The 26895-nt window shown below is 37.6% G+C and overlaps 5 protein-coding genes across 5 annotated transcripts; 3 read left to right on the top strand and 2 right to left on the bottom strand.

Moving 5' to 3' along the window:
• Positions 1-208: 208 nt before the first annotated feature.
• LOC100862767 (uncharacterized) lies at positions 209-4656 on the bottom strand. Its single transcript, XM_004929278.5, has 6 exons — positions 4428-4656; positions 3592-3899; positions 2743-2967; positions 2155-2336; positions 1516-1759; positions 209-888 (listed from the first exon to the last, which is right to left on the bottom strand). Exons 1-6 carry the CDS (start codon positions 4441-4443, stop codon positions 769-771), a joined length of 1095 nt encoding a protein of 364 aa, XP_004929335.2. The 5' UTR covers positions 4444-4656; the 3' UTR covers positions 209-768.
• Positions 4657-6269: 1613 nt separating this feature from the next.
• Positions 6270-11771, bottom strand: LOC101736237 (adenylate kinase isoenzyme 1). Its single transcript, XM_004929109.3, has 5 exons — positions 11577-11771; positions 10139-10360; positions 9011-9169; positions 7447-7587; positions 6270-6562 (listed from the first exon to the last, which is right to left on the bottom strand). The coding sequence occupies exons 1-5, from the start codon at positions 11607-11609 to the stop codon at positions 6371-6373; spliced, it is 747 nt and encodes a 248-aa protein (XP_004929166.1). The 5' UTR covers positions 11610-11771; the 3' UTR covers positions 6270-6370.
• A 1209-nt stretch (positions 11772-12980) lies between these two features.
• Positions 12981-15646, top strand: CTL6 (C-type lectin 6; the record flags this gene model as incomplete). Its single annotated transcript, NM_001130901.1, is given in 4 exon segments — positions 12981-13110; positions 13196-13497; positions 13785-14015; positions 15205-15646. Coding segments are annotated over 4 exon segments (792 nt in total). The 3' UTR covers positions 15441-15646.
• A 723-nt stretch (positions 15647-16369) lies between these two features.
• Positions 16370-18876, top strand: LOC692869 (calcium and integrin binding protein CIB; the record flags this gene model as incomplete). Its single annotated transcript, NM_001046714.1, is given in 5 exon segments — positions 16370-16569; positions 16641-16675; positions 16844-17091; positions 17800-18001; positions 18638-18876. Coding segments are annotated over 5 exon segments (558 nt in total). The 3' UTR covers positions 18660-18876.
• Positions 18877-22240: 3364 nt separating this feature from the next.
• Positions 22241-25093, top strand: LOC119628470 (piggyBac transposable element-derived protein 4). The gene is made up of 2 exons (XM_038010735.2): positions 22241-22603; positions 23286-25093. The coding sequence occupies exons 1-2, from the start codon at positions 22318-22320 to the stop codon at positions 24722-24724; spliced, it is 1725 nt and encodes a 574-aa protein (XP_037866663.1). The 5' UTR covers positions 22241-22317; the 3' UTR covers positions 24725-25093.
• The last annotated feature ends 1802 nt before the right edge of the window (positions 25094-26895 follow it).

Raw genomic sequence — 26895 nt, 5'->3', positions numbered from 1 at the left:
CCCAGCGTAGACAAACGTTCCAAACTGCAATCACAAATTTGAGTTAACTTTTACGCTATCGAGAACGTTAAAAAACTCGCACTTAGCACACAGTATCATCAAGAAACAATCTCACTTCTATGGACATAAGACCGATGCTATGAAATTGAATTTAAAGTTTGTTCAAAACTCACACACGAATATTTCGCTGAAATGATAAAGTAAAAAATCTATCAAAAAATATTGCTTGTTTATTGCCAAAGTATACTTACAGTTACGTGAAGATTTCCTGCACTTAAATACCTAAGTTTGCTTACACAATAAGTCTGGTCCGTACACATCGATAGTTCAGAAAACTTTTTGGTAACAAGTGTACTGCGTACAATTGCATACTTTGTTTCAAATTATTTTGTATCAAATCGTTCTTGCAACACGGAAAGTAGGAATTTCTGTACTTATAAAATGTGTTCATCTTAACATATCATACATGAATTAAGGGTTCCTCCAGAAATAATGTACCCCCCATTATAAACAGAAAGTATTGTTAATTTACTGAGCCAAGCTTATTAGAACTTATCGCATTAGGAAGTTAATTTATTGGTTATGAATGTATTTTTCGATTGCTCTTTCTATAAAATTATCGGGTCGATAATATTGCATCAGGCATCATTCCACTTATCTTTGTTGAAGAGATCGTTTTTTTTACACCTGTTGGAGATGTCAATAATACAAGCGTCATTGTTTATTGACATTGGCAACAAAAGCCCAAATGTGTGGGGACCGATGATTTTAGCAGTGCGGTAACAGAGCTTCCTGTTCCCTCTCCCTCTGGCGGACCGCTACAGCCGTCTCGACGAGCAGATACAAGCGCTTGAAGTCCTCCTCACCGTCCTCAATGCTCGGCACCACCTGGAGTAGCCACAACATTCAGCGCCTCCAACCACCGCACTGCAGGTGATGCCGGCATTAAAACACCAGACGAAAACAGTTCGCAGCAAGACAAAAAACACGTTTATTGACAACAAAAGAACCAAACAATCATTCCCGACCAAAAATACAAATGACAACAATCAAAATTACAAACTGTGTTTTAACACCGACTTCTCTTGCAAAATAAATCTTGAAAAACGCCACTAAATAAGGAAACTTAAACCATAATTGCTAAAGACTTTGTAAACTCTGACTGCAGCATGATAGAGTTCGGAGAGACCACAAACTGCTGACTGAAATTATTTTACTAGAGGAAAGAAGGCATGTTCTCCTCTCTGTCATGTCCTCTCTGTTTGCGGGACCCCTCTGTCACACTTGTTCGTACATTAAAACTTGAGGTCAAAAAAGCTTCAACCGCACAGCACCGCAGTATTGAGCCAATTCGACCTCAACTGCAACTTAAAGCTATGAGGCTCGTCCCGCTTTTCAATCGCTAAGTCCCAGCCACATTGGTTAACTGGCGGTGTGACACCACATGTCGGTGGTGGCCACTTCTAGTTCGACTGCGACTGGTGGCGGGGGGTGTGGCGGGGGCGGGGGGCTCACCTGCATCCGTCTCGGTCTAAGCGCCTGAAGCTGCCCGTGATACTGCATCTGGGCAAGATTCTGCAGTTGAGCGTGCGTCGGTATCTGAGCGTGGGGATGCAGTTGGGCAGAGTGTACACGTGCGCTTGGCTGCGAGACGGGCTGCAGCGAGTGCCACGTGCTGCCGTCGCTTGTTGTGACGATCTCAGACTTTTGTTGTGCCGCGTTTGCTTCTGTTGTGGCCACCGTCACGACTGAAGGGTTCCTGTGAGACAGAGCGTGGGTGCATACTTATTGAGATCAAACCATCACTCTAGTTGTCGTGGCCTAAAGGATAAGACGTCCGGTGCATTCGTATGTAGCGACACACCGATGTTCGAATCCCACCGGCAGGTACCAATTTTTCTAATGAAATACTTACTTTCTTACGTAACTATACTTGAGACCTTAGAACTTGTATGTCGAGATGGGTGGCGCATTTACGTTGTAGATGTCTATGGGCTCCAGTAACCACTTAACACCAGGTGGGCTGTGAGCTCATCCACCCATCTAAGTAATAAAACAAAAAGTTTTTTTAAGCTTAGCAGTAAAAATTGGACCAATTTTACAAAATTCGCGTTCCCATTACCCGTAAATCCCAGTGAAAAGGTTGATTCATACCCTCTCGAAGCGGGATGCAAGTCGTCAGGCCCGTATCTGATGACAGACTGCCAGACCGAGGGATCGTACTTCACCTCCTCCTCGCTCAGAGTGCTGGCGTAGCCTTCCTCGCCGAGCTCTCCGTCGCTACGATACACTAGCAAATCGTTGCCATAGTCGTGATTGCGAACTTCCACTCGATTCTAGGTGGAAAAAGAAAATTAGACAGTTTAATTAGTCTATTGAAATGCCTTCCTGCCAATTACTCATTGGATAAGGTGAAGTGAGATTGTTTTTATTACTTTGACGGCTAAACGAGCTCACAGCCCACCTGGTGGTAAATGGTTACTGGAACCCATAGACATCCACAATGTAAATGCATCACCCACCTTGAGATGTGAGTTCTAAGGTCTCAGTATACTTACAACGGCTGCCCCGCCCTTCAAACCGAAACGCATTACTGCTTTACGGCAGAAATAGGCGGGTTGGTGGTCCAGTATGCCAGATGCAAAATCGGTAACACTTTCAGATTTGAGAAGCGATATTTGATCAAGCGTTCAAATCAGAACGTAAAGCAAATAAGGCTGATTGTACAAATTTCGTACCAACCTCCATCATAATGCTGTCCCAGGATGTTACAGTGACGTTACCGTGGCCCAGCCCGTATCCTGATGTCGAGGCGGCAGAGAGCCTCACCATTGGTCCCACTCCTGCTGCAGCACCGGGCTGCTTCCTGCCACGACGCGAGATCGTATAGTGTAAAGGATCGTGACCTTCGCGTCTAATCATCTCCGGTAAGATACGGCGACGGGCGTTTATAAACCAATTGCAAACCTATAGAAAATTGGACGGTTTAATTACACACAAATAACTTCACTACATAGTATAAAACAAAGTCGCTTTCTCTGTCCCTATATCCCTATGTATACTTAAATCTTTAAAATAACGCAACGGATTTTGATACGTTTTTTTTTAGTAGATAGAGTGATTGAAGACGAAGTTTTATATGTATAATAACATCCATTAAATAGTGGAGAAATCAATAATAAATTACAGTTTCCGAAGCGAAGCGAGGGCGGGTCGCTAGTTTAATAAATTTTATAATGAATTAGCTTTGGTCGCAGAGACTCATTAATAGATATTCAAACTGAACTTTTTGCTAGGACTCTTTGTAGATTTTACTGTTTCTAGTTTATACCTGATGAAGGTGCTGTGGCTGGGAGCCTTATCTGCAACATCAACATCTCAAGAATCAGCTATGAAGGATCATGATAAATGTTGATGACGAATTTTAAAAAAGCTATTTCTTTATGCAATTCTAAGGAACACCTGAACAAAATTCTAGTCTTTTTGTGTGCGCTTTTATCCCCTTTTAGTACTAGAGATTTATTAATGAGATAAATATCTGAACAATTCTATTTTTATATCATCACTTACTCATTTTACTCTACCACTAACCTGCAAAACACTTAAATTTGCCTCCTGACTCAAGGCAAGCTTCTCCGCGTCACTAGGATACGCATTGTACCGGTGTTCGTAAAGCCATCTCTTTAATATCTTAACCGAATGCTTCGGTAAGTTGCCGCGACGTTTCCGTACTGAGCCGACTATGATTGCTTGCGGGGGAGGATGGCGCATGGGATGCAACATGTCCGGGACGGGATGTGGGTAAGGGAGCGGATGTGGGATGCTGTGCCGATTCATGTCCCACTCGGTGCCGGTTTCGATGTCTTCAGTCGAGGATGTCGACGGGAAACGATCACGCGCTGCAAGTATCAAGATTTCGTGACATTTAATTGCACCAATTGTTTTTGATATAATGGTCAAAATACAAGTCACACGCCAGCAGAATGAGGGAGGAGGTTTCGTTAGTAAATTTAATCGTAATTTTATTTTGATTTTTTGTTGTTTTTGTAGGCAGACGAGCACACGGCCCATCTGATGGTGAGTGGTTACCGTCGCCCATGGGCGTCAGCAATAATGCCAGGGGCAGAGCCAAGCCCCTGCCTAACAAATAGAAAATAATGATGGACTTTAATAATCGCATCCGCTAAAATTCTTGTGCATGTGTGGGAGGAGTAATGTAATCGAGGAAGAATGTAATCGATGTAAGGACGAGGAACAAAGTAATCATCAGCGGAATTTCACTAAAGTTTGAAATAAATTCTTCTGAATAATTTTCATCATTTTGATCTACAAGTACATGTTTGGCTTTTATTTTAGCATCTCGGATATTCATAAGAGGGCTATCAGTTTATATCATCGATTTTAATTTCGAATAGAAAAATACTTACGCAATTTTATCTTCATAACTTGTATCACTGATTTACGCAGCGTGATGTCTTCAAAATTGAAAACTGTATTAATTTCGCGCCCACTAATACGTCAATCAACATAAAGTCTACGGAGATCAACATTCATGACATGATCAGTCATAAAAAACTCAAAAAGATGACTTGATTTGAGAAAATATTGGAAAAAATGGCGTCCGCCAAACGTCTTTGTTGGAAATGAAATTTTTTCGAAATTATTTTGAAAATCGATGCACTTTTCAAATTGTTTTCTTTTAATTGTCGTAAATAATTCAACAGCCAGTTTCATTCGATCAAAATTTAAAATTATTAATATGTAACCTCCTTTCAATAAAAAAATATTTTAATGTATTTGTATACTGTAATTGTAAATGTAATTTGAAAATAGGTTTATTATGGAAAAAGTTTTAATACAAACTAATAATAATTCAGTATGGGTGTGTGTGAAAAATCCTACTTCGCTGAAAAATAATTGTTAAACAAAGTATGAAATTGTAGACAGCAAGTACCTTTTTTTTTATTGCCCTTGTAGGCCCTTGTAGGCACACGGCCCACCTGATGGTGAGTGGTTACTGTCGCCCATGGACTTCAGCAATAACGCTAAAACTTATTAACCTACACTTATTACCAATAAGTTATCTGAACTATCGATGTGTACGGAGCCGCTTATTTTGTAAGCAAACCTAGGTTTTTTTTTATTGCTTAGTTGGGTGGACGAGCTCACAGCCCACCTGGTGTTAAGTGGTTACTGGAGCCCATAGACATCTACAACGTAAATGCGCCACCCACCTTGAGATATAAGTTCTAAGGTCTCAGTATAGTTACAACAGCTACCCCACTCTTCAAACCGAAACGCATTACTGCTTCACGGCAGAAATAGGCAGGGCGGTGGTACCTACCCGTGCGGACTCAAAAGAGGTCCTACCACCAGTAAAGTATTTAAGTGTACGACCTGCACGAAATGTACGTATAGTTGAAGTCGTCGTGGCCTAAAGGATAAGACGTCCGGTGCATTCGTTGTTGCGATGCACCGGTGTTCGAATCCCGCAGGCCGGTACCAATTTTTCTAATGAAATAAGTACCTACTTAACAAATGTTCACGATTGACTTCCACGGTGAAGGAATAACATCGTGTAATAAAAATCAAACCCGCAAAATTACAATTTGCGTAATCACTGGTGGTAGGACCTCTTGTGAGTCCGCACAGGTAGGTACCACCGCCCTGCCTATTTCTGCCGTGAAGCAGTAATGCGTTTCGGTTTGAAGGGTGGGGTAGCCGTTGTAACTATACTGAGACCTTAGAACTTATATCTCAAGGTGGGTGGCGCATTTAGGTTGTAGATGTCTATGGGCTCCAGTAACCACTTAACACCAGGTGGGCTGTGAGCTCGTCCACCCATCTAAGCAATAAATAAATAAAAAAAAGTTAGGGATGAACATGCAATATTTTTACTTTTGCCGTTTCGCAATTATTCGTATAGGTATGAGGTTTGAGATAGAAACAAATTTGAAACTCAATTTAAATTTGAACGCGGTACGAATAAGATTTAGTCTGATTTCCGCTTATTCAAATAAATAGTTTTCGATTGTTTTAATTTGGTTTATGACCGCAATGATTAATTCAGGCGTTAAGCCATTCGGTGTACTAAAATCTACATTTTACGATACACCTTCTTCGACAGTAGTAAAATCTTTAAAATTTCATTCAAGTGAAATAATTATGCCAAGCCACTCAAAATTTCTGTGATATACGAACAGAAAAATTATCGGATATCCGTATCATGAGGATTCGGGCACGGAAACCCAAAACAATAAAACACAGAATAAAAACACCATTACATTTAATTAAACACCAAAATACGTGACAAAAACAGCTCTACGAGAAAACTTCGTGAGGCCGTATTCTAAAATTAATTTTAAAAAAATCATTTGTTTCCTTCGTCAGCTGTGTCTGGTGTAGGTTGAACTTCCGCACTGGGGGGCAGGACGGCGGGCGCCGAGACCGTTGACGGGGGCCGGGGCTCTGGCGAAACCGGTCGCTTATTCTTCTCCATGGTATCCGACAAGATCTCTTTGAGCGTTGAAGCTAAAGCGGTACGGTTGTCGGTACTGTCGACCTATACCATACAAAATAACTAAATTAACTCACTCGCATTACGTTCAATCATACCATGATATGTTTGTAGGATTGGTAAGAACGGAACTTTTATTTATTATTAACTTTTATTTTAGGAGCTACGATCCCTATTCTTCATGTATATACCCTTTTTATAAATAAATAATGAGGGACTAATCACATACGGTCGCCTGACCCCAATCTACGGTACTATGAGTACCAGAAATAGACCTACTTTTGTACTTTATAATTATGTTTATTATAATAATATGATTCAATAATACATACGAAATAAATATTACAAAGTAGCATTAGGTAGTAAGTAATCTGTGAGCATCAATAATGACGTGTCAGGTGCCAAAACCCAATACAGACGTCGACAACATATAGTAAGTATAATTAAAGATGGTTTTACGGTTTAATTTCAGATTTTTTTCTATCCATATACGATATTAAGATATTCAGAATAATTTACCTACATTGTTCGTTGTTACATTGTACAAGTCATGTACGAAAGCCGCTTTTTTTTCCCGACCTATTCTAGTAACCTCGAGGGGTTATTCTGGATTCACCGAACTAGTAGGTGAACTCACGGGGCTTAAGCCTGGCGGCGCTGCTAACACGAACCCTAGCAAGAGCAGTGCTTCGCTGAATCTACCACTGGATCGGAAACGCGACCCCTTGAGAAGATCTGGTGAGAAATTCAGTGGGTTGTGTCTGTGGGTTAATTTACTTGTCGAGCCCTTCGTCACAAGCGACGGGTTCGACGAGAACGAAAACCGCAGTAAAAGTAGTTTTAATTTAATCTACGCCTCGGGAAAACTGAAGAAAATTCATTTGTACACAGAAAGTAGGGACTTAGGTATCTGTTGTTCTCCGTCATACCGTGACCACGTGTCGAGCAAATCTCTTCTGAACGTTTTTGACTTTATGCGCGGCATCCCTGATTATTTGACGAGCCGCGTTAATCTCCGACTCCGGCCTGCCCAGTTCCGATAGTTTGTTCTGTAACCTTGCAGCGGCCACCTGGATTTGAAATATAAATCTAGTTAACGTACGCCAATCATTAGGAGCGTATAAGCAGTTTAAATTGTATTATTATATTATTTATTTATTTATACTTTATGCACAAAACAAAACTTGTACACAGGCGGACTTAATGCCATGGGCATTCTCTTCCAGTCGACCATAGGGTGGTGCAGAGATAATGCATGGTAGGTGCATTGACAAAAGAATAACAAACAACAACAACAAAACAAAAAATTAATTAATTATATTATTATATTAAATTAATTAATTAATTATATTATATTATAATTAATTATATTATTTAATGAATACATTTTATTTCGAAAGAATCGAAATAAAAACGTGACTTTTTCGCTCTTTTAAAACCAAAGGTGCAAGATCAGTCATAAAAAACTCAAAAAGATGACTTAATTTGAGAAAATATTGGAAAAAATGGCGTCCGCCAAACGTCTTTGCTAGAAATGAAATTTTGGAATACGCATATTTTGAAAATATGATGCACTTTTAGATAACAAATTTACACTATGGTTATTGCTATTATTGTTATTGTTATGTTGTTGTTGTTATTATATTGTTTTTATTGCCTTCGAAATCAGGCGTAACCTGATGATTTCGATAACTGTCTGTAAGAAATACATGATACAGTGCTCGAGAAAGGACGACGCTCACACTAGAGCCGAATGCTACCTACATTATGTACGTGTCAAAAAGTAAATTTGATTATTTCTTATAACGAAACGAATAGTGGATAAATTACGTCATAAATATTGTCGTAAGAACTGGCCAAGGAACTTCTTTTGGCTACCATCATATGCCACAATGATAGTATTCCCGAGGAGGGTTGAAGCTAGGTAGGTATCCAGCATGATTTGATAGTTAAAGTGAAAAAAAAGAGAACATGTTCCACCGACCCAACATAATCTATAACAATATTATAAAGAGGAAAGATTTGTTTGTTTGTTTGTATTGAATAGGCCCCGAAACTACTGAATCGATTTGTAAAATTCTTTCACTGTTTGGAAGCTACACTATTCCCGAGTGAAATAGGCCATCCATCACCTTTTATGAAAAAAATTAGGGATCCTTACTAAAACTCCAATAATGTAACCCAAGGCGTAAAAAAATTACCTAAAATATTCTTTACATCGCGTGCCCTGCGAAAACTATTGATGATAGAATAAAATAATGTACTACGACTTTGCAGAACACATTATTATTTACATAAAGTGTCGCGACAGCATATGTCTAACTATTATAGTTATGCCGCAATAAGTGCTCTTTTATTTTTTTAAATAAAACAAAGTCAAATATCGTTGAAATTTTTGTTAAAGACCCGAGCGGAGCCGGAGCGGGCCGCTAGTACGGGATAAAAGCAAGAAAAAGAAGAACAAAAGAGACTATTTAAACAAAAGATTCTCACTTCATTGTCAACTTCGAGCGCCACGACTTTCTCTGGCCATTTTACTTGTCTACTGAATATATCTGACATCCGAGAGTTCCTGGGGAAGCCGACCAGGATGAAGCCTTTCGCCTCGGGCTGCGATAGCATCTCTTCTTTAATCAGATCTACCGTTAATTGCTAGAAACAGAAATTGGAAAACAGGCATTAATATGAACAGGGCTCGCCGGTTCAAGGCAGACTCAAGCCAGGTTACTGGTGGTAGGACCTCTTGTGAGTCCGCACGGGTAGGTACCACCACCCTGCCTATTTCGACCGTGAAGCAATAATGCGTTTCGGTTTGAAGGGTGGGGCAGCCGCTGTAACTATACTTGAGACCTTAGAATTTATATCTCAAGGGGGGTGGTGCATTTACGCTGTAGATGTCTATGGGCTCCAGTAACTGCGTCCACCCATCTAAGAAATAAAAAATAAAAATAAAAGAATGATGCCATAGAACTTGAAAGATGAGGTCGAAGCTAAACAGTAATTAGTATTAACACACTTTTTGTTCTAGGTGTGTATTTTTATAACATGATTATAATGATAAATCATCCGAATTTCTTATTGGTTAGAAGAGTGACGAGCTCAAAGCTCATCTGATTTTAATCGGTCACTATAGGGACATAGAACATGCACAACAGCTGCCCCATCCCACCCTTCAACCCTTTGCGACAAGAATAGATAGGATAGCGGCACAAGGAAGCCGCTGCCTCGTGCTGAGAATACTCTTCGAGCCACGTTTGAAAAAGGAAAGGTTATAGTTGCGCTTTCATTAAGCTAATACTACTTATAATACGATCAAAGTGAAGGTGATCACAGTGATCACATTCTTACTGGTGGTAGGACCTCTTGTGAGTCCGCACGGGTGGGTACCACCACTCCGCCTATTTCTGCCGTGAAGCAGTAATGCGTTTCGGTTTGAAGGGTCGGGCAGCCGTTGTAACTATACTTGAGACCTTAGAACTTGTATCTCAAGGTGGGTGGCGCATTTACGTTGTAGATGTCTATGGGCTCCAGTAACCACTTAACACCAGGTGGGCTGTGAGCTCGTCCACCCATCTAAGCAATAAAAAAAATAAAAAAAAAGGTCCGGAACAGTAGACTAACTTCAGGTAGATCCTCGAGCGTTCGAATCTTTTCGGCGACCATTCTCCCTCTGACCGTGTCCCTTGTAGCCTCGACTCTTTCCAGTTCGCCCGGCCGGATCATGTTGTAGCCTGTGATGTCGGATATCGTCTCCGCGACTGTCTGGTTCCCGGCTCCGGGAACGCCGTTAACAAAGATCACCGGCAGCCGACGAACCGGTGACATGTCATACAAGTCTTCTACCTGCCAAATTGTAATACAAATTTTAAACAAAAAAAATTTTACATTGTGCAACAAGGGAGAAAAGTTGGACATTTCCTCCCGCGTGTAAAATTGCCACCCGAGTCGAAGGACTCTCTCTAAACCGAACTTTCGGCGTCGGTAGGAGAAAAAACTGCGTTCAGCAATGCAGGGAAATGAGATAAACATCAATGTTATCAAAGACAATTAAATATACAATATTAAGCATAACGGGAAAATTATTGGTGAGATCCCGAAAAAAATTCATCGGGACCACACGAAAAGCATCAGGAAACCAGAGCTATTAAAATGGGTTCACCAAGAAAAACGCGCTGAAGTAACAGACATATAAAAAATTGTCGATGCCTGCTCATTTTTTAAAGTCAGTAAAAAAACTTTTTCTGCTGGCAATTTTATGTGTGTCTAGAATTTCTCACGCCCATGCCTTATAAACAATAAAAGATCTCGATAAACTATGAAATATTAACCGAAAACCAAATAAAAGAGAAGTGATGAAATAAAACCTCTTTTCCGATTCAATCGCTTTTGTTGTTTTTTATTTGATTATTTCCGACGATTTGATATAGAATTATCGTGTTCACAGAATAACTAAGGTGATATTCGTCGTGATGTCAACTGAACGTAGTTTTAATTATATTTACAACCCAGCGAAAACGAAAATACAATAGAGAAGTATTTCAGCAAAATGTTAACTTATGAAAAGGAAACTCCTTAACCTAGGTCCTAAGCTAGTCACGTTTATCCGCTATACTGGAACAGTTGCCAAAATATGACCAAAATATCTTGCTTTTATAATTGAAACAAATTCAATGTTAATACAACATACGAACAATACTTTACTATAACCGGTACGCATAAAATCAGTTTTTTTTTCCTACCTAAGCTGGTAGCCTAGAGAGGCTATTCCAGCGTAACCGTAACTAGTAGATGAGCTCACGGGGCTCAAACCTGACGACGATGCTAACACGAACCCCAGCAGGAGCCGTGCTTCGCAGAATCTACCACCGGATCGGAAACGCGACCCACTGAGAAGATCCGGCGAGAAACTCAGTGGGCTGTGTCTGAGAGTTGTAAAATCAGATTAACACGCCATATGCATTCAAATAATATTATATTGAGTGTTAATAGCATGGAATATTCATTGCCTTCGTTTCTAGTTGTCTCGACAGTAAGAAAATTTAAAAACAAACCAACATACCACTTCGATATCTTTCGAGAAAAAGCAACCCATTTTATAATAGGTTTTGAGTTCAGCAAATACTTAAATAAATAACACTTTCATAAAATCATTAAGGTACATAGGTAAAATAGCATAATATAAATATGTGTTCAATTGAAACAACTAGATTAACTTGATTGACGTATAATTTCAAATTCTCAAACAGTTTTAGGCCGAATGAGGTTTGTTCATTTTCGTTTTCGCAAATTTATTAATACAAGGCCAGTTATTAATTCAAGGAGGCTCAGTTTCAATTCGGTAGCTCTTGTCTTATAAACGAGAAGTCGCATAAAGAAGGCTTTTCCTATGATTATTGAATGCTAATTGTGCCACATTCTAATCTTCAGTATTTCAGCAAAATTAAAACAATTCAAACCATATATTATTATGTAATGGTAGAAGTCGTCGTGGCCTAAGAGACGTCCGGTGCATTCGTGTTGAGCGATGCACCTGTGTTCGAATCCCAGGCGGGTACCAATTTTTCTAATGAATTACGTACTCAACAAATGTTCACGATTGACTTCCACGCTGAAGGAATAATATCGTGGACTATAAGTGAAACCCGCAAAATTATAATTTGCGTAATTACTGGTGGTAGGACCTCTTGTGAGTCCGCGCGGGTAGGTACCACCGCTCTGCCCATTTCTGCCATGAAGCAGTAATGCGTTTCGATTTGAAGAGTGGGGCAGCCGTTGTAACTATACTGAGATCTTAGAACTTATATCTCAAGGTGGGTGGCGCATTTACGTTGTAGATGTCCGTGGGCTCCAGTAACCATTTAACATCAGGTGGGCTGTGAGCTCGTCCACCCATCTAAGCAATAAAAAAAACCGGATCTCTAAAATTTGTCGCTGTATTCGAACATATATACTTCTACTTCTCGCTTCAGTTTCCTCAATACTGAGGGTCGTGACCACCTCCTCGAAACAAGAGTCTGTTCCGTTCCACGCCATTTACTCCTATTCTGCCGCCGAGTGTAGAGCATCGTGAACTGTGGTGTCGAGGGCTGTGCGGATCTGATCAGTCCAACGTGTCAGACCTCTACCTCGTGGCCTTCTTCCGTCCACCTTGCCAGTCACCATTAGCAGTCAACATATTATTATACACACAACGTCAAAAAAGGAAATACATTACGGCAAACGATATAAACACTTCTCACGGTAATTTGATATAAAAAATGTTCACTTTGAAAATAAACCATTACTACCGAAAATACAACGAATCTAGTCAGGCCTTAATTTGAGTGAAGTTTGAAGCTGAATTACGATTATACATCCGTCACCGATAACCACAATAGTCATATTATTATGAAAATTCTAAAGGCACAATTATCTTGTCATAGTTAAAAGGACATTTCATTTTACAGTACTACGAGCACTTTAGTGTGCTATATTCAACTGCAGCGTTATATACATAGCATTGTAATAAAATCTCACCTTAGTTGATATTTACAATGTGAAATTAACCATTTCTGTGCTAAAACTAAGCTAATGAAGCGAACAGATTATCTAAAGTAAGTACTTAATTTTGAAGTATTTCGTTACGAATATCCGAAAAACAATGACAATGTTAATCTTCTCTGCAATGCTCATCCCAAGATTATTAGCAAATCTGCAGTGTTCTGACGAAGCTGCATCTGTATCCAGATACCATTTAACGGAAAAATGCCACCGATCGAAACTTGGCATCGTGGCGTACGCCAATTATACGTCTCTGACCAGCTGCCAAAGACTTGGGCTTGAGAAAAAGGGTCTGGCTATTAATTTCAGTCCCCCTGAAGCTAGAAAAGTCGGTATGGGACACAGTTGTGAAGTTATGAATTGCGCCGAAACTGATGGTGGCCTGTCCTTAAAAAATGACACGAGATATGATTACTACACTTTGTACGCGAGACCAGTGCGTAAGTAGATATCTACGTAATGAAAGTTAGTAGTTTTCTAGTTAATTAAATTATAATATCTAAAACTGTAATCATAAATTGATTTTAATTTCCTTGTTGTTTATATCACAAAGCAAGTAGGATAGGAACATTAAATTCAGGGTTTTCCTTTCATGCTTAGGCGAAAGAAAACGATAATTTTCTTTTTTTGTACTTTCAAATTGCACGTGACTAATATAGGATTTTGTGTATCTGAAGTTTGAATAGCAAATGGATATTTTAAGGTGGCAATTTTCTTACTTTCGCAGCGGACAAAAACTCTACTTGTGTTCCCACGATTGGCATGTTTCGTCTATTGCCACAGAAACTTAATTATACAGAAGCAGTCGAACAATGCAGGAACATAAGTGGAGTTCTTGCAGATATTAGCACTGACCAGAGAACTGATTCCTTGGGGCAGTTGCTAGCGGGATCCGGCAATGAAGCGGCTTTTGTTGGACTAAGAAGAAGTAACGGTAGTGTCTTTATAAATAGTCGAGGTGAGAGTTGGAAGAAGATGAATTAAATTAAATTTTATTCAATTACATTTTAGTAGATATTTGACTGATGTCTCGTATTAAGTTCGATTTATCTGTGGAAACGGCTGAACAAGTGGTTTTAGTGTAATTATCTGGGGGTAAGTAAGTAGGAAATTTGCGTAAATCCAACAAACCATATATTTTTTTCCTACCTATTCTAGTAACCTCGAGGGGTTACACTAGATTCTCCGAGCGAGTAGGTGTGTTCGCGGGGCTCTAACCTAAGGACGTTGCTCGCACTAGTCTTAGCAAGAGCAGTGCTTCGCAGAATCTATCACCGGATCGGAAACGCGACCTACTGAGAAGATCCGGCGAGAAACTCAGTAGGCTGTGTCTGTAGGTTAATTTACTCGCCGAACCCTTCGTTGCAATCGACGGGTTTGACGAAAACGGTGACCGGTGCTTGTAGTACCTAAAAGCACTGTTAGTGGATCGGGAGAATCCGAAATGACGTATCTAGGGCGACGTCCAATGTTTACCATTCGGTCCGCAGGATCGGGTATGAACAAGCCATTAAGAAATACCGTTGCGTATGGATAATCTCAACTAAAAAGCCTCCCAACGGTCTTAAATCTAAAGTTAAGCATCTTGAACGCTCCGGCCACCAGTTGATACCAGGTGTGCCGTGAGCTTAGTCATCAGTCCACGCAGTAAAAAAAAACCTAGTAGCAACGTTTCCAGCCTTAGCTTTCGCTGCAAAGATTACAAAAATCGAGAGTCGAATTTGAACTGCGTTTGAAATAGGGCTTCATAATAATAATTATTATAAAAGATGTGTGGCTTAATTACCTAAGAAAACTAGTGTTCAAGCACAATCACTAACACTTCGAGACACATAAAAAAAACAAAGGTTTCTATCGGTTGTTTTATTTCATCAATTTACCATTTCATCAAGTTTAAGCGTGTATATTATCTGAATTAGCAGCTGTGAGAGTGCAGTGTGATAAAATAAAATTAGTTGATTAAGGCGGGTTCCTCTAAAAAGTCTACTTAAGTCTTAATAAATTCTCAGCGTTTTACTGAGACTTTATTTCAATTCGAGACGTATTTTCGAATCTTTTCTCATTTAATTTAATTTCATTCAACGTTTTTATAACTCCGCGCACTTCCGTATTATGAAAGTAATTTTTCTCTCCTGTCTGTCACCTAGGTACCACTCTAGATTGTACCACGTACCGCGCTTGGGCGCCGGGTCACCCGCGGCGGAACTCTACTAAGTTTGAATGTGTCCTCATCAGTCGACAAAAAACTTGGCTGTCCTCGGCTTGCTCGAAACGATATCCTGCATTATGCGAATTAAACCCCGGAGGGCCGTACAAGAAAGGATCCATATTTACTTCTGAGAAACGAAATGGTTCGTTGACCAATATAATTTACCGGAAATGACCAAATTACCAAGCTACGGAATTGTTTTAGAATTCTAAGCATTTTTTGTCATAAATATTTTTATAATCTAACTAGGTATACAATTGTCTTGTTTACTTTATAGGAACAATGATTGACAAGAAGAATTGAAGTAAGTAATTTATAAATTATCAAAATGATGTAAACTAAATAATTAGTAAGTCATAAATAAACAATTTTGAAACGGACAATATGACTTAATTATTCTTATCTCTAATTTATTCATTTTTTTACACCTTTTTGTCTACTCTACCTAAAGCAAAGACTAAGCCGTAAAAAAGTAGTTTAAATTACAAAATATAGCTGTGTTAACAATGTAATAATAATAATTGTAATAATAATAAAAAGATAAATTCAAGATCTTCCAAAGATAAATTAGGTATAATAATTAAAAACAAAGATAACGAGGCTTGGAAACGGTTTCCGGCTCAGCAATGCCTAACAGTAACGAAACAATCGGTACTGCGGCGCTGATCTTCCGCCGGCACCTGCGGAGTGACGCGCACACCAGCATCAGACCGACCAATCGTTACCTATGTGTATGAGTTTGAGTTTTGCAAATTATTACTTTCCTTTTTAAAATTGGAACACGTTATACTTTGTTAAGGAAGCTAGATTTAAACAAACACAAGTACACAGCAATGTAAATTATAAAAAAAAAAACAAGAATAAAAAAAAATGTTATGAAAAGGACAACAAAATGAAATATATTAAATTAATTAAATAAAAATTGCAGTTGCAATACACAATTATAGTACGGAAATTAAACGTACTAACAAAACCTTAGCATTTTTATCTTGTCTCCATTAATGCAAACCTTATTTTAATGAACGCAACGCAACTTTGACAGCGTCTGACACTGACGGACTGACAATTCTAATTTCTAGCATCTTGTCAATCAATAGGTAGACCAAAATATATGTTTACAAGTACATAATGTACATATCTCAAATATATTAAGTGTATAATCTATGAGTATGATACAAACTAGTTAAAATTTATACACACATTATAATATGTTTATATTAAACTCTATGAATTAAAGTAATATTCTTCAAGTATGGGTCAAGGAAAAAGCCAATTTACAGAAGAAGAACTACAAGACTATGAGGTACGTCCGTCTCTTAAGGAGCAAGAAAGAAATCTCATGATATCGTTGACTAACTTATTACCGTTTTGCAGGATCTCACGTACTTTACGAAGAAAGAAGTATTGTAGTAAGTACATAATGAAATTCAAGTACTAGAAATCTAAAATACTTCCAATTGAGGCATTTCATGCTTCATGTGCAAAGTGTAATTTAATTTTGTAACTGTATATTATAATAGTAGTAATAGAAAAAAAAACTGGAATTTTCTTTAATTTTGTAAAATTTGATTACACAGTGCTCACCAAAAATTCAAAGCTCTGGCACCTGAGAAAGTTGGGCACAATAAAAATGCTAAATTACCTATGGCCAAAGTGCTCACATATCCAGAACTTAAAGTGAATCCATTCAAAGATAGGATATGTAAGGTGTTCAGTTCCAGTAATGATGGAGATTGCACCTTTGAAGACTTCTTGGACATGATGTCAGTTTTCAGTGAGATGGCTCCTAAAGCAGTAAAAGCTGAACATGCATTTAGGATATTTGGTACGTATAAAATATTTATGTCTGAAATTAACATCAAATATTATACAGAAGAGCATTGTTATTTGATATCTTGACGGCCTCTTTTGAGCCCACATAGTTAACTACCACCACCCTCAATTTTTCTGCTGCAAAACAGTAATGCATTGTGGTTTGAAAGATGAGTTGAACTATAGAACTAAGAGTTAGGACTTATGTCTCGAGTTGGGTGATAGCATTCAAGCAAAATAAAAAAGTATCTAATGGACAATGTAACTATGAGATTTATAAATAAATTAATGCAATAAACATGGTGATAAAATAATAAGCAATCTATATTAGAACAAATCTAATTGGCCATCCATCCACCTATAGTGTTTATTTATATGCAACCAATAACTTATTTTGTTAATAATTTTTACTGCACTAAACCCCCATTCGCTAAATAACTGAAAGAAAATGTACCAATAATTGTTTATCCAAGACATAATAATTTCTACTGCCTGCTCAGGGCCCCTGAGGGCCACAATGTTACTTAAAGTTTGACTCGTCCTCTGAGATACCCTCAGAACTACTTTGAAAACCTATGATCTTATACCAAACAAAGCCTTAGAAATTATAATATCAATAATTCACTCATATTTGAGAAAATATAAAATCCTATTTTCATGAAAGCATTAAATTCAGCAAAGCATGAAAACATTGATATAATATCAGGTTGATTTTTTCCAGATTTTGATGGTGATGACATGATAGGCGTATCAGATTTACGTGAAGTAATACAGCGTCTGTGCGGACCGGAGTTAAAACTATCAGACTCAGAAATACAACAACTGGTGCAGAATGTTTTGGAAGAAGCAGATCTTGATGATGATGGAGCTCTCTCCTTTGCTGAGTTTGAACATATCATAGATAAGAGTTCTGATTTCTGCCAGTAAGTATTGATTTTTCTTTTCCCTTAATGTACTATGTGGGCCTGACATATCCGGATTTCAATATAACTCAGCCTAGTATTAGTAACTATCCTGTGAATAATAGGCCTAAATTGGCCAATTATGATATACATCTTTTAAAGGGTTAAGTCAGAAAATGTAATGTTTTTTTGAATTCATAATTTCTGAAGTATAAATAAATAACAACATAACTCGAATAGTGCCTTGAAATCCATATGACATGTGGAGAAATGAAGTAGCAATCTCAATTGCATTGGAGTTATTAATATTTTCACCGCCCTACACCCACTAAGTCATCGAAGAAATTAAGCAGAATTTGGTTGGAATATAAGTTAAAGATTGAATTGCGTGCCTACAGGGATAGTTACTACCCACCTACCAATTTTTGCACTAATGCAGCCATGCACTTGTTTGAAGGGTGGGACAGGAATTTTATTAGACTACAATTAAAACTTTAATCTCTTGTTTCTTAGTAGGTGATGGAATTCACACTGTAATACAATAACCTCTCACGACCAGGTGGGTGGTAAACCTGTTTTTCCCAAAATGCAATAACATGCAAAATAAAAAAAACACAAGCTTGTATAAAAATAACAAATGTTTTTTTTTTCTTACAGTGCATTCCGAATCAGGCTTTAAGAAATTTCTACCAACATGCAATATTATCCATGTCACAAAAATGCTCACAATATTTTAATCTCAAATTCTATTTATATATTATGGCTATTTTATAAATCAATTATTTTATAGCTGATTTACTTTCGTACCTTTTTGGGAGTTGTTGCATAATCAATTGGTATTTACATTTTTTTGTTGTTTTCCAAAGTATTTGGTTATTTTTGATTATAATTGTAGCTGAGAACTAATTCTCTAGTCAATCTCACTACGAATTCTATCATTATTTATTTAAAATTTATTCAGTTGTTCATGTACAGTATACTCAATTGTTTAAGGCATTTACTTAATCGTGACCATTTAAGAACGATCTAAAAGTATTTAATAATTAGTATATAACAGTAGATTGAACAGTAGATCTGAAGCAGAACTGCCGAAAGTAGAGATACGCGAATTGTGCTACGGGTAATGAGAGAACTGGAAAGAAATAACCTTCAGAAGATGCCAAAACTGAAGAATATTGCTAAAAAAATCCATTTTCACTGTGTGCTTTACAAGTATCAGAAATCGTTATCGAAAAAAATTGATGTTAAATCTGCATTGAAATAATAAATAGAGTTGTAGTTTATAATATAGCAGGAGTTAGTAAGTTTCTGATGGTATACATTACAATCTTCTACATATGAAACTTAAACTTCATGATCCATAATACTAAATTTTATTATATCTAACTAACAACTGACAGGTCTGTTTCTAAATTATTCATTTCTGAGCAGATCTGTTGCTTTATAGAAAATAAATTCTAGCAAATAATGAAAGGAATGATAGATTCTGTGTTACTGGAAAACGTGTTAAAATTTTATTTAAAAAAATTGTATTTAAAATTTAACTTTACTGTCTAATAATCCACTTATTAAACAGTTTAAAACAGTATTATTACTTGCATTATTATAACATAGGTAATGAAATTGTATTTTCGTCACGTGCTTTGTTACTTCGCTAAGTAGTATTAACACGTCGACTGTCATGTTGGTCACAGTAACAAAACAGTACCGCACAATATCAGAAATCGATATACTTAAATACTGGTGGTAGGACGTCTTCTGAGTCCGCGCGGCTAGCTACCACCACCCTGCCTATTTCAGCCGTGAAGCAGTAATGCGTTTCGGTTTGAAGGGCAGGGCAGCCGTTGTAACTATACATGAGACCTTAGAACTTATATCTCAAAGTCGGTGGCGCATTTACGTTGTAGATGTCTATGGGCTCCAGTAACCACTTAACACCAGGTGGGCTGTGAGCTCGTCCACCCATGTAAGCAATAAAAAATAAAAAAAAACTTCAGTGCGCCTCGTAGGGCACCGGTGACCTACAAGGCAGTTAAAGGGTTAAGAATGTAGATTTTAATATTTAGTGCATACATATTTTTAGCACAAAAACATAGTTCCATTTAGAATAATCTTCATCTGTATATATAAAAATGAATTGCTGTTCGTTAGTCTCGCTAAAACTCGAGAACGATTTGGCTAATTTTGGTCTTGAATTATTTGTGGAAGTCCAGAGAAGGTTTAAAAGGTACATAAATAAATAAAATAAATAAATAACATAAATAAAAATGACAATTTTGTTTTTCCTTTGATATGTACCCCGTCGAACGGATTCCTTTTGTTTGTTTTAAGTTTATTTTATACGAAAGTTTAGGTCTTTTATTTATCGATTGAGGCACTACGAAGTTTGCCGGGTCAGCTAGTTAAATAAAACCACTAAGTCTGTATGATGCATTTTCATAATAATAAAATAGTTTTAAGATTTAATTAATGAAAGTTTTGTATTGGGCATTTATTTATGTTCCACGTATTCATTAAGAACCATGTAAAAATTTACTAAAGAAATTCCTATCATATATTTTTTTATGTTCAGAAAAAATGATATCTTATGATTGAAAAGTCCAAGTCTTCCTAATGTTTTTTTTTTATAGAGATCTTTGTTATACATAATAATTGTGAATAATAATTTTATTTATTTATTTTGTTAGTGTGAATTGTCCAAGTAGTATTAAAAGCTTATACACAGTAATTTTTGTTTTATTGAAACTTGTCTTATGAACATTTCCTAAGACCATGCTGTTGAATTATCAATGAATATGGAGTACTTTTATTTAAAGTACCGTTATCCTGGTGATAATTAGTTATATACCTCCATATGCCGTTATATAGTCCATAATATCAATCGTAATTTAAATCAAAGATTAGGAAAACTTCGTTCAAATTTGATGAATGATTAAACTTCTTTCGTAATATCAAGACGAAAACAAATCACCGTTTAGCTAACTGAAATGCTGTTTTGACGTATATTATCAATTCAATATTATATATATTCAATATTATCGGATCTGAACCTGAAAATTCTTAAATGTATTTGATTAGTGAATCGTTTCTGGAAAAAAATGTTTTTCTAACTGTGTTCAAAAAAATGAAACGGAATTGTTACCTAGCTAGCTTCCTGTATGCTGATACTGTAAATAATAATCGGATGCATATGCATGTTTTAGACATGAGTTTGTAAATATCTCTATTTACTGACTTTGACAAAAAAACAACTGCTGTTGTTTTCGAGTGGTATATTTGAAAAGAAGTTTAAATCAATCTCTTTTTTTTTGCTTAGGTTGGTGGACGAGCTCACAGCTCACCTGTTGTGAAGTGGCTACGTGAGCCCATAGACATTACGACGTAAATGCGCTACCCACCTTGAGATATAAGTTCTAGGGTCTCAAGTATAGCTACAACGGCTGCCCCACCCTTCAAACCGAAATACTGCTTCACGGCAGAAATAGGCAGGGTGGTGGTACCTACCCGCGCAGACTCACAAGAGGTCCTCCTACCACTAGTAATTACGCAAATTATAATTTTGCGGGTTTGATTTTTATTACACGATATTATTCCTTCACCGTGGAAGTAAATCGTGAACATTTGTTGAGTAGGTACGTATTTCATAAGAAAAATTGATAGCCGCCTGGGATTCGAACACCGGTGCATCGCTCAACACGAATGCACCGGACGTCTTATCCTTTAGGCCACGACGAATTTTTAATCACTCCCTGTGGTCACGCCACATAAACTTCGAAGGAGAGTTTATGATTGAAATGACGAGTTGATTGTCTGTGAACGTTTAAACTATCGAATTTAATTTAATACATATCAACTGCCAGAGTATGTCTTACGAAATCAAAAAAAGAGGAATTCAAAGTTTCAAATTTGCAAAAAATATCATAACAACAAACTTCTTTAGCTATTTGAATGTAGTAAACTTACTGGAAGTTCAATTAATAATACCAAATAAAACGGATCTTTACACCTTTACATTTACGGACAAAGATAAATATGGCGTATTAAACGAATTGTCGCATATTATACCACCCGTGTACACCCCTCGATATATTGCTCAATTATTGGGTCAATCGGCAGGGTTCTGTATAAAATTAACCCTTTGTCTGCTATGTAGGTCACCGGTGCCCTACGCGGAGCTTACTTAAGTACCTAATTGTGTCGATTTCTGTTACTAAGGCGCCGCTGAGGTCACCGGTCCGGTCACCCGCGCACCTCAGTCGCTTGCACGCGCTATCACGGAACGGAAGTACGCCGTCTCATTTAGCGTTTACCACATTCTTGTGTCGTACTTAATAACAATGTCCGAGCTAGATATAAACTCTGAGAACTTATTTTCACCTCAGGTTAATTTACGTGAAATCGATTTAGATAATGCATACGATTTAGAGGCGAGCGGAGATGAGATTATCCATCCCCCAAAAAAACGAAAGCGTCTTTATATAAGAAGGGATTCAGAAACTAAATGTGATTTGGTGGAAAATGTTGTCACTGCAAATGTAGCTCATGTGTCTTCAAGTAGGCTACAAAAATGGAGAGAACCAACGGAACACCAACTATCGCAGATTGCATTCACGGAGCCAACGGGTATTTATATGTTTTTATTCATTATGCGGCTTAAAAAAGGAGGAGATCTTAGAGTATACTAGCTTGCTTATGTGTATACTCTAAGGAGGGGATCTTCAATTTGTCTGAATGCGATTTGGGTTCCGTACTGATTTTTTGTGTATGGTGTTACTTGATTTATTCCGTCAATTGTATTTTTTTTTCTTACATGTTGACTGTCTGTAGACTATATAATACACTTTGGACTTTGTACCGATTTTATTAACCCTTAGGTATAGCGCAAACCGTCGATTGATCGACTGTTTATTTGTGCATATAAAGTGCGGAGCATCGGAATAACGACTATTGTGCAGTTTGATTATAGGTATCGACTTGTACGGGCATGTCTTAGCGCACTCCTCTATAACGTTTTTCATAAGTTAAAATATTTGTAAAAATAACCATTTAAGATACTTTTGCTGTGAATTTAGCATTAATTTTTGTGTTTTTTTTTTTATGTTAAAGTTTTTTTAAAGTACCTACTTATTTGTAACAATTTCTGCAAAATACATACCTATATGAAATTAAACTGAGTAGGCACTAAAACAAAAACAACTAAACCCTAAAACCCAAAGGTCAAGAATGTTCTTACTTTTTTAATAAGGTAGGCTACTGTATGTCCGTTTGTACGACCTTTTATGACTAAAGAACGGCTTTGTTCTAGGTATCAAGAAACCGTATGACGAAGAACTACGAAATGCAGATCCAGGGGCCTATTTCTCATTAATAGTCTCAGACGACATTTTTGAGGAAATCGCAGTGCAAACCAACTTGTATGCTGAGCGACGCGAGAGCACAATGCCTTCCTCGCGTTTGAATAGTTGGAAGCCAACAAACAAAAATGAAGTCAAGAGTCTTTTTGGACTTATTATGTACATGGGACTAGTCAAACTCCCAAAAATAAGTCTATACTGGAGCACAGACAGGGTTTTCAAACAAACTTTTGCGCCTTCGATTATGAGTCGAAATAGATTCGAACTGTTGTTGCAGAATCTGCATTTCGTTGAAAACGAAATAGCTGATGCCGCCGATAGAATCTATAAAATACGCAGTCTGATAGATAAGTTAAACAAATCATTTCAACGGTGCTATTCGCCCAAAGAAGAAGTTTGTGTCGACGAAAGTCAAGTCCCTTACAGCGGGCGATTGATCTTAAGGCAGGGCAATAAAAGAAAAAAGCATAAATGTGGAATGAAACTGGTCAAACTGTGCACAATACCAGGTTATACCTATAAATTAGAACTTTACGCTGGTAAAAACCACGAACCACTCAATACAACGCCTAAAAATGTTGTAATGTCAATCTGTAAAGAAATACTTGATTTGGGGCACACCGTAGCTACGAATAATTCGTACACAAGTTTGGATTTAGCCCACGAACTTCTAGACAGGAATACTCATTTATTAGGCACACTGAGAAAAAATAGTAAGGGCCTCCCGAAACAAGTAATTGATGCCAAACTTAAACAAGGCGAATCTGTGGAAATGGAAAACGAAAGAGGCATAACAGTGTTACACTGGAAAGATGAACGAAGTGTGTTAATGCTCTCCACAAAACACACTAAAGAATTTCCTAGTGTGCCCATAAAAGGAAAAATGGTTCGAACACCGAAATTGATTATAGCGTATAATAAAGCAAAAGGAGCTATTCACACGAGCGATCAAATGAACGCATACTCATCACCATTGAGAAAAACTCTAAAATGGTATAAAAAGTTAGGCATCGAATTAATTTTAAACACGGCCGTAGTCAACGCCTGGATCATGTTTTGCGAAAATACGGCTCAGCAAGGAATTGTAGAATTCCGACGTCAATTAGTGGAATATCTAGTAGACTCTGGGAAAGACGAATCCGAAGATAACGAGAATGAATCTATTTCCAAGAGACCTGAAAGAGTAAAACATACATTGATAACGAAAGAAGGCAAAGTTAGGCAATCAAGGCGCTTCTGTGTAGAATGCTACAAAAGCTGTGTTTCCATATTTGGATCAAGAATTGCCAAAAACAGGGCCAAAAAAGTGCCAACTTATTGTCCTGAATGTCCTGCACAACCCCACTATTGCCTTCAATGTTTTAATAAGTGCCATCCTTATACTATGTAAGAATGCAGTGAACTTCATTTTCTGATTTCAGTTTCCTTTTTTCTTTTCTTTTTTTTTTCAAATATTTATGCACGGCTGTACCAAAAGACAAAAAAGTTTGATTAAAATGTTCATCTGTAATGACTTCTTTTAATAATCTTTCTATTGTAATGCATTTACAACCATTCAGGAATAAATTCGTTATTAAATAAATTGAATATTATGCTCTAGGCATTTTCACAACATAAAAGTTTACCCTCAATACATAATCCAAAATATTCTTACGTTACATAGAAATTATTTATAAATATTATTTTAAGGGCAAGTTGGTGTAAGAATTAAGATGTCAGTGAGAGTAAGATATAATAATAAATTATTTCATTTTTTAAACTATATTTTTAATTTTGCACTTAAATATTACATCTTATGATCTTACCCGGCGTCCCGCTTTGACACGAAAAAAAAGGTCACGTTATCAATGAGTCAAACTATGATTGATATTACGGGCTTAAAGTAGTAGATGCCACTACCCACATTGAAAAATAATGTCTCAGTCTTACTTGTGTAGTATAACAGTTGTACTAAACTTTAAACTGGAACGCAATACTGCTTTGTTACGGAAATTGCTAATTGGGTCCTATTTTTTTTCTTTTTCTATTTTTGTTTCCAATAAAATCTATACATTTTTAATTTTACTTCTAATCTATGTTATTAACTTTAAAACCTTAAAAACACATTAGTATCCGACTATTTACAATTTTTTTTGAGTGTCCCAACCTGCAAATGCTGCAGAGGCTGCTGACCTTTCTGGATCTAGCTCGATATGATGTTCAGTGCTTAGTGCGAGTTTCTTAACGTTCTCGATAGCGTAAAAGTTAAGCCAATTTAGTACGCAGTTGGAACAGCGCCTCTAGCGGCACACGTACGCAAACGATCCCATTCCATACAAATATGAGCTAGCTTTTACGCTGTCGAGAACGTTAAAAAACTCGCACACAGAAGGCCACTGTCACGCACTCGACGTAATAACGATACACTTCTCATCCCCATTATTGCAAAGAAGTCGTCTGTGTGAGATTGTAGATGGCATGGATGAAGGCGTTACAAAAGCGCGGCAGTGACAACATCAGCCTAAACGCATTAATATATTAAACACGTAATTCATTATAAGCTCACCTTGGTATATGTAATCTGCAGACTGGCGTAAATAGTCTGGCAATAAGCTTTAAAAAGTGTAATGTTGGCTATCGCAACCACTACATCTGCGGTCCAGCATATTGCATCTTACTATCAAAGCCCTACGTTCCGTTTTTATATCACAATCATCCACACCATCCTCTGTAACCCAGTGACCAAAGTACTTGAAACACTTGACTCGTGTAAGTGTTGGGCCTGCTAGCCAAATTGGAGGTACATTCACGGTTTTTTTTCTCCAATTAAGCTGATAGCCTTGAGAGGCTATTTCAGGGGAGCCTTAAACAGTAGGTGAGCTCACGGGGCTCAAACTTGACGACGTTGCTAACACGAACCCTAGCAAGAGCCGTGCTTCGCAGAATCTACCACCGAATCGGAAACGCGACCCACTGAGAAGATCCGGTGAGAAACTCAGTGGGCTGTGTCTGAGGGTTAATTTACTCGTCGAGCCCTTCGTCGCAAGCGACGGGTTCGATGGGAACGGTGACCGGTGCTTGAGGTACCTAAAAGCACAGTTAGTGGATCGGGAGGATCCACTAACTGTGCTTTTATGCTGCTTATTTCTGCCGTGAAGCAGTAATGTGTTTTGGTTTGAAGGGTGGGGCAGCCGTTGTGACTATACTGAGACCTTAGAACTTATATCTCAAGGTGTGTGGCGCATTTACGTAGTAGATGTCTATGGGCTCCAGTAACCACTTAAAACACCAGGTGGGCTGTGGCTCGTCCACACGTCTAAGCAATAAAAAAAAAAAACGAAATGACGTGTTTAACATTATCGTAAGTTTTGTTCTGGACTTTCAACACTAGCAGTTTACTCTTCTTGGCATTGTACCTCAGCCTGTGGGACTCACAGATTTTTTTTGTTACTTGAGTGCACTTATCAATGGGCTGAGCAACACCATGTCGTCTTCATAACTAATATTGTTAAAAGAAACTCCATATATAATGCAGCCAACACTTGCACTACTAAGCTCATCAATGAGCTTATTCGTATATAT

The sequence above is a fragment of the Bombyx mori genome, chromosome 4 (genome assembly GCF_030269925.1).
Source record: "Bombyx mori chromosome 4, ASM3026992v2".
NCBI lineage: Eukaryota > Metazoa > Arthropoda > Insecta > Lepidoptera > Bombycidae > Bombyx > Bombyx mori.
The sequence above is the reverse complement of the archived record's forward strand: the minus strand, read 5'-3'. Positions and strand labels throughout refer to the sequence as shown.